Source organism: Lottia gigantea, assembly GCF_000327385.1.
Source record: "Lottia gigantea unplaced genomic scaffold LOTGIsca_8, whole genome shotgun sequence".
Classification (NCBI taxonomy): Eukaryota; Metazoa; Mollusca; class Gastropoda; family Lottiidae; genus Lottia; species Lottia gigantea.
In genome coordinates, this window is record NW_008710662.1 from 1,117,921 (window position 1) to 1,135,186 (window position 17,266).

General features: G+C 34.2%; 2 protein-coding genes across 2 annotated transcripts; both read left to right on the plus strand.

Annotated features, from left to right (window-relative positions):
- Window positions 1-4,390: 4,390 nt before the first annotated feature.
- On the plus strand, window positions 4,391-7,812 carry LOTGIDRAFT_229541 (hypothetical protein). The gene is made up of 3 exons (XM_009066865.1): window positions 4,391-4,534; window positions 7,415-7,592; window positions 7,743-7,812. The coding sequence occupies exons 1-3, from the start codon at window positions 4,408-4,410 to the stop codon at window positions 7,765-7,767; spliced, it is 330 nt and encodes a 109-aa protein (XP_009065113.1). The 5' UTR covers window positions 4,391-4,407; the 3' UTR covers window positions 7,768-7,812.
- Window positions 7,813-13,045: 5,233 nt separating this feature from the next.
- LOTGIDRAFT_108395 (hypothetical protein) lies at window positions 13,046-14,227 on the plus strand (the record flags this gene model as incomplete). The annotated part of the gene is made up of 3 exons (XM_009066866.1): window positions 13,046-13,178; window positions 13,564-13,726; window positions 14,050-14,227. Coding segments are annotated over 3 exons (474 nt in total), but the record flags the coding sequence as incomplete, so codon positions are not given.
- Window positions 14,228-17,266: the final 3,039 nt, after the last annotated feature.

The following is a 17,266-nucleotide window of genomic DNA, read 5'->3' on the forward strand; positions in this document are numbered from 1 at the left end:
TGTTATTTGTTATTATAGATTTAAAACATCCTGGTATATATACTGGTGTTTACTAATTTAATTCATAGATACAATCAGTTGTTTATCAAATGTAGCCAATACAGTATCAATATTATCATGTTATTTGTTATTATAGATTTAAAACATCCTGGTATATATACTGGTGTTTACTAATTTAATTCATAGATACAATCAGTTGTTTATCAAATGTAGCCAATACAGTATCAATATTATCATGTTATTTGTTATTATAGATTTTAAACATCCTGGTATATATACTGGTGTTTACCAATTTAATTCATAGATACAATCAGTTGTTTATCAAATGTAGTCAATACAGTATCAATAATATCATGTTATTTGTGATTATAGATTTTAAACATCCTGGTATATATACTGGTGTTTACTAATTTAATTCATGGATACAATCAGTTGTTTATCAAATGTAGTCGATACAGTATCAATAATACCATGTTATTTGTTTTACTAATTTAATTTCGAATATATTATCTTTTCAGATTCATTCAATCCGAAACACACGGCTTGTGTACCACAGATAAGGGAAGTAACTCTGAAAATTAAACGATACATTTTCTATTTTTGTGTAGGCTTGTTTTGCGTTGAAATTGTATTATTGTTGTTTGTTAAACCATTCCTTTACATGAGAAGAAAAAAAAAGAAATAAGCTTTTGATGTTTCATTTTTAACGAAATTGTGATCCATGACTTTAGATGTGGTAAGGATACATTCATGTGTGGTGGTGGTGGTGGACTGATCACTTACACTGATATTCACACGTGGATTTTTTGTATTGGACATACTATTTATATAAGTATAAGCAATTGACTGTAAAGGGGGGAGGGGGGGAAGTAGAGATAATACTTAAATAAAATATCAAATATAACAACACAAAGTAATTTATCCGTTCCACGCTCCGACAGAGGAAGACTCGCAACTTATCAATCACCCCTTTATGGTCATATCTATCTTTGGGTATATATAGGTCAGAATCAGCCTTGTTCATTCTTGCTTCATCAATTTGATCTGAACAGCATTTACACTCAGATTTGATGTGTTCAACGTTCATTATATACAAGGCCTTCTTATCTAAAATTGAAAACAAAAGATATAGATACATTGTTATTAATTATAATTGAACCTATTTCGTCCAAAACCACTCCAACGCTATCAATAAATATACAGAAGAGAATTTCATTAAAGTGTTGAATTTTGTGAAAGATAACATATTTGTCGAATTTGGCAGGGAGATATTTCAGCAAGTAATCGGTATTCTTATGGGTACTAATTGTGCTCCTTTACTTGCTGATTTATTTCTTTACTCTTATGAGGCAGAATTTGTCAGGCTTGAACTAAAGCAAGCGCAGTAAAAAATTAGCACATTCGTTCAATTCCAATTTCCGTTACATAGATGACTTTTTGTCACTGAATAACTCCGTTTTCGGAGACTATGTAGATAAAATCTACACATGTTTATTCCCCCCTTCATTTCATCTGATGACGACACGTGTATGAAACGTTATGTACTTTGTATCATCTTTGAAATTGCTGAAACAAGGTTACTCGAGACACAAACTTCAAATGTCATGTAGGAAATTCTATGGTTGTTATGCAGGACTCCTTGATTAAAACAATATATCTGTTACTGACATTTTGGCTGGTTGTTTGGTCAGGCATGAATAGATCTGGTTGTATCTCATGATTTTTACCATTGTGGTAGTGGCGGGTGTCGAACCCTGGTTTAATGCCCATGATGGTTTCTTAGTCATTCTTGCTTGGTCTATTCCTGAATGTTGCTGAAAGATTTAATACTGGTTTGTCAAGATTATCTATGCCATTCTGGTGAACGGTTTCTTGTATTTCTCTTCTAAATAACTGTATTCTAAACAATCTCTAAAATCATCTGTTCATCGTGCTTTGAAATTCTGAAGTCCTAGGACACGTTGATCTATACGTAATCTCGAAATAAAATTCCTTCATAATCAATAGTACCATACTACCCGTAAACATCACAAGGATGCCTTGAGAAAATATGTATGAAGTACCGTTATCGGCGATTGACACATTTGTCAGCCTTAGAAAAGTTCCTGACCAGGTCGAATAATAAATTCTTTTGGTGGACAAAGGTTATAAGGGATCCCAAAGCTGTAAGATAAAAAACAAATCCCAAAAAGATCAGAAATTATGGTTTTAGATAATTATGTGTTTAACGAGACAGTTATAACATTTGTAAATATATTGATGCCAAGCTTTACTGACATATATGTAATTTATATTTCCTATTACAACGTTTGTCCCATCTGAAGGAAATTCAGTTTTAAAAAAACTTTTCAAATATCATTGCTGTTTTTAACTCAAAAAATATTATTTTCAAATAACTGAATTTGGATACATTATCAAAAACTAAGTATGTTCCCGGACTAAAATAGCCTTATAGAGAAAAGAAATTCCCATGAAAAAATGGATCTAATTTTTTGACGGAGGCCCAGATTACAGAATGATGATAGTAGATTAATATGTTCCGCCTTTGACTAGACAAGACAAAAGAACATTTTCTAGAGTTTATTCTTTGCATCGTCAACGGTGCACAAATAAAAAAACATATGTAAATTTTGTCAGTGACTGCAGGAATTGAATTACGCGTATCATTGATTCGCGTCACGTGATAATGACAATAATTTATTGTTTGTTATTTGTGTTTCTTTATGACAATAATTACTTTAAGTATATGATGATAAGTGAGAATATTATCATGAAAGTGAAGTTCTTGTCCAAAATTCAAAATAACAACGATAGAAATCTTAAATATTAAAATTTGGTGAAGAAATTCATTCTAGTGTCAACTTAGGAAACAAAACGTGAAGCGTTAAACTTACCTAAGAAAGACGATAATATTGTAATTAAAAAGAGTGACAAATGTTGTGTCATTCTGAATAGGGAGGATTACGTTTCAGAAGCAGAGAATCAACTGAATAATCCTAAACATTATGCCATTTTACCGGAATCAATTTTCAAAGAAACTGCTAACATGATTAATAATGTTCTTGCCGATTTAGTCAAAACTATAGTTATCTCAAACAGAAACAATATGACTATCTGTCTGCCAAACCTGATTGTCGCGAGAGACATTTGTACACTTTGCCTAAAATCCATAATAATCCAACCAAGGAGTGGTTTATCTCGAATAAAATCCCCAAAGGCCGCCCGGTTATATCTGACTGTGGTAGTGAGTCGTTTGCAGTGTCAAAATACATTGATCATTTCTTACTACCTCTAGCATGTCAAACACACAACCGATTTTGTCAATAAAATAAAAAATCTTCGAGTTCCTTCTAATGCCATTTTAATTTCTATCAACGTTTCTTCTATGTTTACCAATATCGACAACACTGCTGGTTTAACTGCAGTTCGTAAAGTTTGAAATAGAAACCCAGATCCAAACAGACCCAACGATGCAATTCTATACAGCTTTCGGAGATTTGTCTCAGTCGAAACGATTTCACATTTAATGGTAAAACATATTTACAAACTTCAGGGACAGCTATGGGCAAACGATTCGCCCCTTCGCAAACCTTTTCATGACAGAGTGGGAACGTGTCCATTTGATCCACTTTTTAGGGACGTTTTTTGGATGAAATTTTTATGGTCTGGACTTATTCTATCTAACAGTTTTGGGAATTCTTTGAAATTCTCAACAACCACCATCCTTTTATCAAACCACGAACGTGAGTGACAAAATCATAGATTTTCTCCATACCACTGTCTTCAAGGGAGATTCCATAGCAGAAACAAATAAACTGGATATTAAAGTGTATTTCAAAGAAACTGATACTCATCAACTCTTGCACAAGAGCTCCTTTGAACCAAAACATACATTTTCTCGTATAATTAAGTCACAAGTTTTACGATTTCACCAAATTTGCACAAAATCTTCTGATTACAACTAAGCCTGTACGATTGTCTTCTCAAAATTGAAAGAGCATGGGTACTCTAAACGATTTTTACTAAACAAAAAATTCCACCTTAGCACAGATAGCAGCTTAAATCAAGCTTTATGCCGAAGTACCTCCAGGTTTTCAGAAACTCATTATTCTTTTAAGTAACTCTACGAATAAAAGGTAAATATTCGTAGGTAACTTCAATGTACCCACTGACGTCATACACTCGTAAATTACACAAAAAATTATTCCAGGCTGGGAGTTGTACATGTAAGTTAGAAAGGTTTCGTGTGCAAAATATGCCATAATGATGTTCATGATACACAGATGTTGAAAATATTCATGTTCTTGTTTTAATTTTTTTTATTAAGAAATTCGGTTAAATTAGTATAAATACCAGCAATATTGTTCATAATTTCATAGCAGATTAGATAATACAATTATACTAATCATGTTGTCACTTCGATTACTCGTCGTTGTCGCTGCTCTCCTGGTTTTATTACTAGTTGTTGACTCTTCTCCCAATGGTCCGAGACGTCCTGACCGTAGACGTTTCCCCTTTAAATATCATGACAGGAGTAAGTATGTCTTTTTTATCACTCTAATATTATCAGTAATGTCACTTTAGTGCCTGGGACACGCATGTGTACATCAGGAACGTATAGTAAAATTTGGTTTGTGCACATTTGTGCACACTTTCAAACCTAAAAAAGACATTTGCAAAGAAAGACAAAACATGTTATTCTTTTGATAACAAAACTTCATTCATATTCAAAACTAATGTGAACATTGATATACAACTTTATTTTCTACAAACACGTTTCAACATATAACTTATGTACAGATCAACACATATCAACAGTGTTTCACAACTTTCGACCTATACCTCCACAACCCTTACACCATGGAATTGAAGGAAGCAGTTCGAACCCATAACACACAAGTATGCCTTGCATTTTGTACACATGAATCTGGTGCGTCTTTTGCAACCAGTCATTTTACATCTCTGGGTAAATTTTGAGTCCGATTGCATTGGCCAATGATCATGTCGGTCAAGGCGTGTGGAATTGGGATCGTCTCTCATAGAATGAGAAACCCTGGGATGTAGGTTCACAGGTGCGACATCTTCAAGCAAATCAACCTCAAAAACACACCCCCTTATCAAACTCAGTTGTGAATTCTACAAGGTTCATTTCACCGCCTACGCTTTTGTACAATAACCAAGCGTTTACTGTGCTCAAGTTCAACAGTTGGAAAGCAATACGCAATTACCATTTGCGAGATCTACGTTTCGTTTTATAGAAACTAAGACACATATCTGCTTTGTCCACAACACCCATAAACATATTGTATATAGAAATCATGACTGGTATAGGAATTTGAAGCTCTTTGTGTTGTACTTTGTCCCATATCTGCATATATCTGTTGGCTCTACCCCCTGATAATTGCTCATGGCAAGAACACGCTTATTGTCATACCATCCACATGCAGCAACTTGACCGTCTATGCTGTTTACCATGTCACACACCCCACGACCATCTCTCTTCAATTCTGTTTCTGACTTCAATGGACATTTTCTGGACATGTTTGGATTGAGTGTACTCGTTGAAAATATACCCTTTTCCCTCAAATAAACATGCAACTCAGGTGAGGCAAAAAGGTTATCAAAATATAGCTTATGCTTATTTGGGACAAGGGGTTGCACTAGTCTGAGAACAACTTCCCCATTCTTCGTGATTCCTGGCAAGTTATACTCTATGCTTGGGGGACTCCCACATATTTCTAGATCATAAACATAACCAGAAACCCCAGCACGTGACCACATTTTATAGCCCCATTTTACAGGTTTTTTCGGCATGTACACCTTCAGGCCATGGTGACCCTTGAAGGCGATTATAATTTCATCAATACTTTGATATGTTTCAGGTAGTGCGGCCTCCTTGAATCTTCTTGTAATATGGTCTGCAAAACGTTGAATTTTCTGTGTTTTAGAAAACCCATCCTCTCCTGGTTTCTTCAGTTTGTTATTGTCAAAAAATGCATGGTTCTCGTATGTCATCAAAGCGGTTTCTAATCATGGCATCAGCAATTAGTGGAACTCTAGTAGATGGGGACCAGTACATGCGGCGGTTAGGCAACTTGACTATGCCCATATATTGCACGATCCCGAAAACGGTTGATATTTCGGCTACAGATACATTTTTTATCTTGCGGACACCAGTTTCGTTGTTGCCCCATATGTTGTAACTGTTAGTCTCATTCTGGACAAATTCTACCATTTCGGTATCAACAAATAACTTGTAAAACTGTATTGGTTCACTATCTTTTGTGAGATCTTTGCATTTTAGAAGTTCAATATTTAGGCGAAGTTCTGTCAAAGTTTGATTCTTGTGGTACTTCAAAGCTACCACTACCTGCTGCAGCTCATTCAAATGTACTTTTCTTCATGCGTCGACGTTTTGCGGCTGCAGGCTGAGTGGGTTCATGTCTAGCAGCCTGTTCTAGTTGGTCATCTGTCTCTGTCAGATTGTGTTTTCTCAACATCACTATCAGTCTCAATGTTGGATTCCTTAGGGTTCCAGGCTGGGTCGGCAGCATCATCATCTGAGTCATAATCATCCTCATCCTCACTTTCGAGAGAGAGGGATATCGAAGGGAATTACTTGTCGGTTTCTGGTTTTTCTGCCATAAAATGTCCTGAAAAAAGATAAACATAATGCTTACAATCCTGGCGAAGTATTCTGGAAGTAAACCAAACACCCTGATAGCATATCACTGGATTTTAGGACATACAAACTCATGAAAAAGAGACGAAATACATCAAAATATTTCAGGACAACACATATTCTTGACAGCCTGTTGGCAACATTCGTGTATAAAAGTAAGTATTATTGTCATCCATGTACTCCATGATGTATGTGGCAAACACACTATATGTGTCAAAATGCGAAAAAACTATTACAGGAAAAAATATCAGTTGAATGAAAATGAGAAATACTCATCCCGGTTTCAGCATCATGGGGACTGCCATCTTGAATTGTCTAAACTGCCACCTATTCAAGTTTCAATGTACTAAATGTGCACAAAACTGTCCTTCGGGCTATCTATGGGTATTAATTAAATGTAGACTTATGTTGCCAAGAGGCACTAAAGGGTTAATGGCCCATTGTTAAACTTAACATCAATGGTGGTTCACTGCTTCCGTGTCATATCTTGCCTTTCTTGTTGAAAGGTCAAGATTAGACATCATTGATTTAAAATGAACGAAGAAGTCAACCAAATTCAGATCTGGCTTCCTAATCAAGGGTTTAAAGATATACTTCCCCAAGATTTCAGGCGATTCGCAATCTGCATCACAGACTTGGTCTCTAACCTGTTTCTTAGATTTTCTTGTAAATGGAAAGCTGTTAGATCTACTAATAAGCCATCAACTGTAATTCTATAATCTTCTATTTTAGTCTGTGATGATTATCATCTTCCTGATCACGCCTATTGGGTTATTACTGAAGACTGTGACAAGTATAATAGACCATTCAGGTGTGACGACAGTCACTATCTTCAAGTTACGACAGAATGTCACTATGGGAAATGGAAGTTGAGCTACGAGTGTATAGCTACAGGAAACAATACTGGAGGAGTAAGATAGAAATTTCTTTCTTGAATGATGTTTTACTTACTTTCTGTATTTGATAAGGCGAATGAAAACAGGCAATGTTATGATGAAGAAAATAAAAAGATAATCTATGTACCATTTGCTTTGTAACATTAATATTTTATTTTATTTCAGAGTTCTCAAAGAGGCTCGGGCTAAACTTTGATGACCCACTGATAATAAAATATTAGTATAGTAATATAGATCTTGTGTTATTTTATTTGAGTCACAACAGTAAACCTACATGAAGGGGTTAAATTATAGTGACCTCTCAAGTTGCCAATAGATGAAGTATGGTGTCCTTTGAAGTTTGATGTGGCGGATTATCGATACAGTAGATAAAGGAGAAATGATAAACAATAATTAGGAACTATAGTGTATCGCATTCGTGACTTATATTTTCTTCTGTATCTATGATACCGCTTGCACATCCAGTCAGGCACCGCAACTCGTCTTAGAACACTTTAAACATGTTGTTCCGAAATGTCTCCTTACAGCCTCGATATCAGTGTAACTTCTCAGATCGGGTTTAAGACCAAACATTTGACATGTGCTCACAGAACTGATGCTGTTCTGTTCCAAAATTTCAAGTTCCTACCTTGCATAGTCTGACCGCTACAGCACTTTTACTCCAGGGCGCTTCCAATAAGTAGCTTTCAGGGGATTTACAACAACTGTTTTTGACTGAAATACATGATGCGCTTTCGTTTGAAACAAAAATTATACCTCCCATAAGAAAATTGGCCGAGCTATGTCCATTTTCATCTTCAGATAGGTTAAGTCTAGCTTCACAGGTCGGGGTAAAAACCAAATGTTTGACAGGCTGCAATTTTAATCCATCAGAGATGAAAGGTTGCAATCATCTTTACAATTTCATTTTATTATCACCCCAATTTTCAAGGGGAAATCTCCCGAAAGCCGCTAACTGGAAGTGTCATGGGGTAACACTCATCTGAAGTTGTTATGTTCCAAATTTCAAATTCCTAACTGTGCCTGCAGTTTCAGACTTTTCCCCAAACTAACGTATATGTGATTTTCCTCAATCAAGTTAGTCCAGTAATACTACTACTACTACAAAGGTGGCGTCGATACACATAAAAAGGTTAGAAAACCTCTTTACAAATTTTTCGCCTTTTATATCTTTTCCATTTCTAACCGTACGGTAACCCAAAATCCTAAACACAGATTAAAGAAACATTGATAACAGTCTATTTCTGTAAATCTTTCATCATCTCACAAAATCAGAAAAGAAAATGCAGTTTCAGACAACAAATTTCCAATCTAGTCCAAAAATAAGTCAACATAGGCATGCAAAATACGCTAAAAGGGAGAGAGTAAACGGATTTCTAAAAATAGCAAGGACTAAATTCGTAAAGTCATTGCAGATGTCCTTATGTATCAAAGTGGTTTTCTCCCTTTTCCTGTAGTAAGTTAAATGGTTGTTTGCTAACGCTTCTGGGCTCAATCTTATCATGTTCAAGATCAACCGGATTTCAACCCAAGTCCCATGTGCTGCAGGCTCTCGACATTTTAATAAGGCTTATAATACCACTGTCCTGCCAATTTCCCCCATTACACACTGCATGACGTTTGTATGACATGAATTACTAGATCCAGCTTAAAAAGATAATGGCACATTCAACTACTGGTATTAATAAAAAAATATATGAAAAAGCTTTGAAAACACTACTCAATACATTCATACTCCTAATACATACTCAAAGAAATCTTTTAGATAGATTCATGGCGTAAAGAGCAACGAAATTAATCTGAACCATGCATGCAGTACTATGAACATGGAATTCAAAATTCCATGCCTTTCATAAATTAAAATGACGTCCATGCATGTATACTTAAATTAACGTGATCTTGTAACTTAACAAGGAATCATTACACATTTTATTTTAGCCCTTTCAACCATACACTATAAACTGTATTCGACTTAAAATAATTCAATTTATCCTTACTGAAATGAATCTATGTAACAGTACCCACGCTCTTCTTTTCATCAAATGAAGACGGACAATGTGCAATGAAGATAAATGTACCAGGACAGCGGCATTTACCTATTTCTTTTCTATTTCCATCTATCGAGGATTATCGGTTCATTTTCCCAACCAATCGACTAGGCACGTTTTCCATGTCGACCACTCCGACCTGCATCATCGACAAGAGGAAAGCGGGGTAAAAAAAGAGTTTTATGCTGACCCATGGGTCGGAAACCTTGATCTTTCTGATGTGTCTTAACTCTAAATTAAAGCTGTTTTATCTAGAATGGATTTATTATTGTCGCGAATCTATTCATTTTTGTATGAATGAGGTCATAGTAGCAAGCTTGCTACAATAAATACGTAGTACACTCGGAAATAATGGCTTGTTATAAATAGATTTTTCATATTATATTCTTATCTTTCAACATTAATGTATTGACATGTTTCCTATATTAGCCTTTTTTCATGATTAATAAACGGCAGCTATGATTATTATAGTCTGTCCTTTTGGTTGAAGCTAGCAATCCTTGAAATGAACCAAAGGTGCGCCAGTTAAATATTGCAAGGCCTTCTCACATCATTATTTTTTTCACACTTAATTAATTTTAACACCATTGGCTCCAACTTAATTCACAAGTATCGAATTACTTCTGAAAAATACAAAGTACTATCAGTCGGATTTATCATCCCGCTTTCCTCCTTTCGGTGATGCAGGTCTGAGTAGTTGACATGGAAAAATGCCTAGTTTATTGGATAGTACAATGAACAGAGATCCCTCAATAGTTGAAAATCGAAAATGAATATGTTATCCTGATAATTTTATCTTCATTGCTATTTTCGAAAAATACTTCTAGTCGAGTAGTGCAAAATAGGTACATTAAACTCTTATCGTAATTAAAGATCAGTTTCGCCTTCCATTTGACCAATGACTAAAAATAACGGAAATGTTTTTTAGCTAAGCTAAATTAGAGCTTTCAAATCAATCCATGTGTGCCCAGAATTATCAGCGATTGAAAGTTAAAATGACGACTCGTCTTTTCTCAAGAAGGCCATATATAGAAATAAAAAGTGAAATTTCCAGCTTGACGTATTTTTGAAGTATAAAGCGAATTTTGTATATTTCTAGTACTTCTGGGGACTATTTAAATAAATGCATGACCTAAATCAACCCACGAAAAAGTACGAGAACCAGACTATCAAATGTCCTAGCCATTTTAGTGCATTGATGGCAATTTTACTCGGACCGAACCATTTATCACATCCGATTGTCCGTTACCATCTGTACTTTCTCAACAAATAAAGTCCTAAACTCTGTACGCATAGTTATTTTCTAAGACACCTACCCCTTCAAATCGTAATGGAATAACAAGACAACTTTGCAAAGTGAGAAGATAATTTTTATTCTGAGCTTATCGGTAAATGCGATGTTTTTTTTTTCAATCTAGAGAATCTGTCCCAAAGTTTTTTTTTTTTTGATCGGTCCGATTGTCGTCCTGAAGCGGCCGAATGTATGTGTATTACACAGACATTCTCCGGCCGAACAAATTTGCTTTATTAGACCGATGATCGGTGATTTGGGGATCCTATATATATAGATCCAGGTCGATTTCAGACCAACCAAGACGATCCCGGACCCAACCCTCGAATGACTAGGCTTAGGTATTGCTCGACAGTGCTCCCGAATATATTTGTTAAATAAAGCCGATCAACCAAATAAGAGATCAGATTCTATCTGAACAAAACAAACCCTATTACTCCTGAACAAGTAGGCATTTATCATAATGTACAAATTGGCCTTGGGGATATTTTCTGTTGTTGAAGTTGTTTTTATGTGACTCGTTTCATAAACTTACAATGACCTTTTAAGTGGTAAACACTTCTAGCGGACGACACATTTGTAGAATGTGGTTGGAAACGTGTTCGAAAACGTGAAATAAGAAATACGTGAAAAACATGGACGAACTCATTATAACCCCAGGTTATCTTGATGAATTTTTTTATGAAAATCTTCAACTTAAGTAAAGACGAAATGGATACTTTCATAATATTTTTCTCCTGTCACTTATATATGAAAAATATTCCCCATTTTGACGTAAGAACCTAACCAAGTGAAGTTATACATATATTAAGGATGATGATGTCAACACACATCAGTCAGAAATGAACTTCGCCTATCAGGATGTTTAACTTATATAAGTACTTATATAAGATCAGTAGAAGGCCTATATATACACTCAAATAAATCACATTTGTCAGATTTGCCCAAAGTGACCAAAGGTTAAGCTCATTGGTATTTGAGATTTACGACGTACAGTTTTACAAATTGGACGAAAATGATGTTGCAGATAGTATCATTGGTTTTGTTTCTTCAGCTGTTAAATTCATACAGCGAAGCCTATTCCTTTGATGCAAGTGGTAAAGCATCGTTTTGCAAGGACAATGATTGTCCATTATTTACTACAACTTTTGTGGTAAGTCAATTTTCATGCGATCTCGTTATATCGTAAAGGTATATTATGTATAGTGCTGTCTGGACTTCCGTCTATAAATGCATTGAACACATTAAAGGCTTTATCACTTTTCAATCGATTTTAAAGAGACTTGGCATGACGCATATTGTCGAGATCGAATTTCATTGATATCGGTTTTACTTGGTATATTTTATTATTCGTGTTAGAAAACATTTGTTTTAAGCATGATCGTCTTGGTTGTTATATAGAAAATATAACTGAAGTTCTTATATAGTTTATTCCGATAATGTTAGTCTACAGGTGGGTTCCTTATTGACTCATATTGGTGGATTGACTTTACGACCTGAGCTCTCTGTTATCCGCAGACAAAACTGACTAAAAACGACGTGTCTTGGGCTATAAAGACAATACAGCAGTAAGGGACATTGCAATAGAAAACAGAAACGTTAGTATGTAAGTTAATAGATGCTGGGATTGGACTTTTGACAACCAGGTTCTGTGAACATGCAAGCGTCTGACTAACCCAATCACCGCGGCTTCCAGATTTTCTTTCAAGATTCAAATGATAACAAAGATGCCGATATAGATCTTGAATAGGTTTCATTTCAACGATGTTGGCAAGAGGTTACAGACCCAAATTTCAAATATGATAAGATTTTCTTACTGTTTTGATGGTTATCCAATAGGATGACCTCTCGTTTGGTTTGATTTATTTGTGAGAATTTCTAAGTAACACGGTAAACAATACAAAAGTTATATTCAATGTAATTAATTATTTAATTTGAACACTTGAACGCCTGAAGATAGTTTACGTAAATGATTGTTTTTATCTTTTATATGTTTTATCAAAATAATTAGTGAGTTATAGAAGAAAACTTTAAGATAAATTGCTTTAAGAATTTATGATAAGTTTTTATATATTATGATGAATAATCCTTAAGTATGAATGTATTGTGATAAATATTTTATTTATAGAATCAATATGAAATCAGACGATATGAAGCATCTAATTGGGTAGAAACAGAAATCAGCAACATGCCTTTAAATACAGCCAAAAGAACAATGTTTTGGAAACTCTTTAGATATATCAATGGACAGAATGCAAATAGTAAGTTTTTCTCGCTTTAACATTGAAATACCAACTCCATTATCAACACTATCGTCGTAGTTGTGTACAGCATTTTGATCATTACTTGTACTTGCGAAAGTTAATGATGCGATTGGTGCATTGGATTCATCCGTCCACAACTGAATAGAAGCAACATTCGGTTATGACTGCTTAGAAGTGAATTGAACGTTCTATTTAAAAATGTATCAATTTTTCCCATGTCTAACGGCAGATAACTCCTGTAAAATGGATGTAGTGACTAATCACAAACATGCACGTTTAAACGATTAAATTAAGAATGTTTCCACTTGCTATAAAATTTAGCGCAACATATTGCATAGCATTACAATTAATTTCTTTTAATTAACATCTTTTTTTCTTACAGATCAGAAGATTAACATGACTGTTCCAGTTTTAGGCAAACACGGCAAAAATTCAAATAGTTACACAATGATGTTTTACCTATCTAATTCTATTCCTAATCCACCTCAACCTATTGACCAATCAGTTAGAATTAACTCACTTCCGGCTTTCACATCATACGTCAGGTGAGTAACTTAATGGTTAAAAATTGTGACCGGTTAAGTATACTTTCTTCAGTAAGGCTTCAATTGTGATTGCATCATCGCTTTGCCTAGATTAGACGGCATGCTGTTAGTTTTCCATTAAATACTATTTTGCGTTTCATTTTAAATATCAATTTGAGATGCATTAAAACATATAAGCTGTCAATATGGAAGGAGTATGCATGTGGAGACCAAAATAAGTCAAATCTCGTCTAAAAGGTGCTTAAAAGATTGGCCGATATCCGAGTTTGAACTTCTAGGTTCTAGATAGCTTGTAAAGTCAATTAATTAATTCTCTATTTCAGATCATTTTCTGGTTATCCAAGAACAAAATTAGAATGGGAAAGCGAAGAGTTAGCTTTAGAACAGTCTCTTAATTCAGATGGTCTCACATTTGATAAATCTTATTTTGTTACTGCTGGTTATGACGCACCATGGATACAAGATAGACACAATGAAGTTTGGTTATTCCCTACTGCTTAAAACTATGTCCGGATGGTACACTATGATCATCGTAATAGTCCACACGAATCTCACTATTTATATTCATCACATTTTATTGAAGTATAAATTTTACTACATAAAGCCTTTTTGTATGCATGCCATGTGTTTATATTGTACATTCTAGCCTTATTATGGTGTTGTTAATTTTAATGAATAAACTTTTTTTTATAATAACTTTTTTTAATAGACTCGATTTGGTAAAGAGATGTTATAGTAACTTTAAGACCGCTATCTAGAGGACAGATCATGTAGAGAATCTTCAACGAGTGTCAGATGAAGTTTATGAATGAGTTTCTGAATTTGATGTTTCGCGAGAACGAATTTCATAGATTTCACAGAACATGAGCACGAATGAAAGATTCTATTTCTAATTTTATGTAAGAAGTGATTGCCTTCATTTCGAAGTCATCTATTTAGCTATGTAGTTGCAAAAAAATAAGATGTAGTGCATAGGAATTTCTATTGTTAATAATATCGCCTGATTAAAAAATACCGAAATATCGCCATATCGTGATATATGGTAATTATCATGATATACCGTAAAATTTTTGTTCAGATAAGATCATCTACATAATTTTAACAAGTAACTTGATATTTGAAACGGATGCTTTTTTCATGATATTCAAGTGTGGAGTGTTTTTAGAGATATTTATTGTTTTATTCAAAATGTTACATTTAAAATTTCTAGATCATAATTTCCTTTCAAAACCAGTAAAAAACAAACTTAAAAAATACCGCCATATATACCCATATCGTGATATATTACTGCTTAAATATCGTGATATCAACTTGAACCAAAATCTCCCAGCCCTAGATCTATGTAACCACGTTCATGTCATAACTAAATTGAAATTTAAATCAATTTTATGTTACATGTAATTTGGTGACATTATATGCCCGGTACTATAGATTTTCACTGAGTCGCCAACTTCAAAGAATGTCATGTTGTTTTGTTTATGTAGTGTACATTATTACTTGCTAAATTGTGCTGACCCTGAACACTGATAGATAAGGTTACTGTCATCATTCATATTAATCCCATGCTCACACATATTGCATAAGAAATAATTAATCAGGAATTTATACTGTAGTTTTCATGATATTTATCAACTACATAAATCATTTATTGCTTGGTGAAGGAACGATTTTGAAATAGTGACAAAGTTTGAATAAAACACACCGAGAACCTTCAATGAATTCCATGCGATGTACTAGCTAGAGAAAAAGAAAAAAACAATGACGCTGTTGTAGATTTCCCAAACAGGATGGCCCGATTAGATGCAGAAAAGTGAACATAAAACTCCATTAAATTTTAATATTTGATCAAGATGAGATTTAAGTATGGTCTATTTTTTGGATAATTGCAATGTTAAAATCACATTAAAATGACAGATTATTTTCTGATGTAGAATTATTTACGACAGCTTAGTTCCTTTATTCTTAAAAAATATGGTGTTATATGTCACGAGCCATCAAAAAAAAATTTCAAATGTGATAAACATGAAATTTATTTCGACACACGTCCTACATGCATTTAATAAAGCACTTAAATACTTACAGAACAATGTCTGATTTTAGAACGGATATTTGTAATTACATTAAGCCATATTAATGGCACAGTTTTTATTAGTTAACCTATTAAAACACCAAGGTTTAACTTGTTGGCCTATATATCGGTTAACAAATGAAAATATTCTATTGGTTACTTATAATATAATTGACAAAGGTGTGACAGATGAGGAGTTGTGATCATCATTGCACGTACAGTAAAGGCTGTAGTATATATTATAGCGTTGTATATTACATTATATCCATATGATTTTTTACGCAAACAATGACAGAACTGTCCATTGATTTGCTGAAGCTTGCAGGATAAATTAAAATCCAGGGTCGATTGATCAAACACAGATAATGCTTATACACGATTAAAGTTAAGCCAGTTTAACTATCAACCTTCCTGGTCCAGTGTTTTTTTTATTAAGGTTCAGACGGACATAAAAGTTAAGGCAACTTTGACATTACCTAGGAAGTTATCGGGAAGTTAGTCAGTATCGTTCAGGCGGCGAAACTGAAGCTGGTTTAACTAGTAATTATTCAGGTTTTAAGCCACCTCCGAAGAAGTAGCTTAAGTTTACCCGGTCGCGTTCAGACTCAAGGATTAGTTAAACTGCCTTGACTTCAGTAGATATTCATGATATTATTTAACAAATCCATTAGTAAGTTTACATAATCCATTGTTAGTAAGATATCTTCAATGAATTGTTCATATTTGTCGGATTTTATATTTTAAGACATGGAAACATGAGACTAAGAATGGCTAGGAGTAAGGTTTAATTTTTAGAACCAATTTTTTCACAATAACAACATATTAATCTGTCCATACAACCCCAGTCACTACCTCTAAACGTGCTATAACTCCATTTAAACAGTCTAAATCATGGCTTAGCGCTGCACACTCGATTCGACGAAACGATCAGAGAAAGTTTTCGATCTAATGTTATATTACTGCGTCTTTAAATCAGTTAAATTTATTGCCTTATTGTTAATAACGACATACCGTGCACAAAAATGCCTCGTACTGTTAACTACTGATTTCTAAACAAGACCAATTGGCACTTCTTCCGTATTACATTGTTGGCGAGACAAATGGTGTCTAGGACTACCAAATTCATCGAAATCGAAAGTCTTGCCACATTATTTTGTCGTAATTTACGAACAAGAAAACAAACATGACGTGATCCACAATATCTTATAATTTACAACTTTTAGACTTGTGTTGTGAGTCGTTAAATTGTACATTATCCATAAACTACGTCAGACAATGAAATAAAATGATATATTACGAGACACATTATGTGACCCAAAAATAATTTACAATACGCAATAGCTTGAAGCGGCATGTGCACTGAATAATTTGATTTCACTTTTGTCTTAGAAGAATTGTAAGGAGGATTTCTAAATTTGTTATGCTTGTAAGGGACATCAATTTGTACCATTCCGATTTTCAATCAGGCGTCT

Coding starts and splice junctions, on each gene's coding strand:
- LOTGIDRAFT_229541 (XM_009066865.1), top strand. CDS start 4,408: ATGTTGTCACTTCGATTACTCGTCGTTGTCGCTGCTCTCCTGGTTTTA. Junction 4,535..7,414: donor CTTTAAATATCATGACAGGA/GTAAGTATGTCT, acceptor CTTCTATTTTAG/TCTGTGATGATTATCATCTT. Junction 7,593..7,742: donor ACAGGAAACAATACTGGAGG/AGTAAGATAGAA, acceptor TATTTTATTTCA/GAGTTCTCAAAGAGGCTCGG.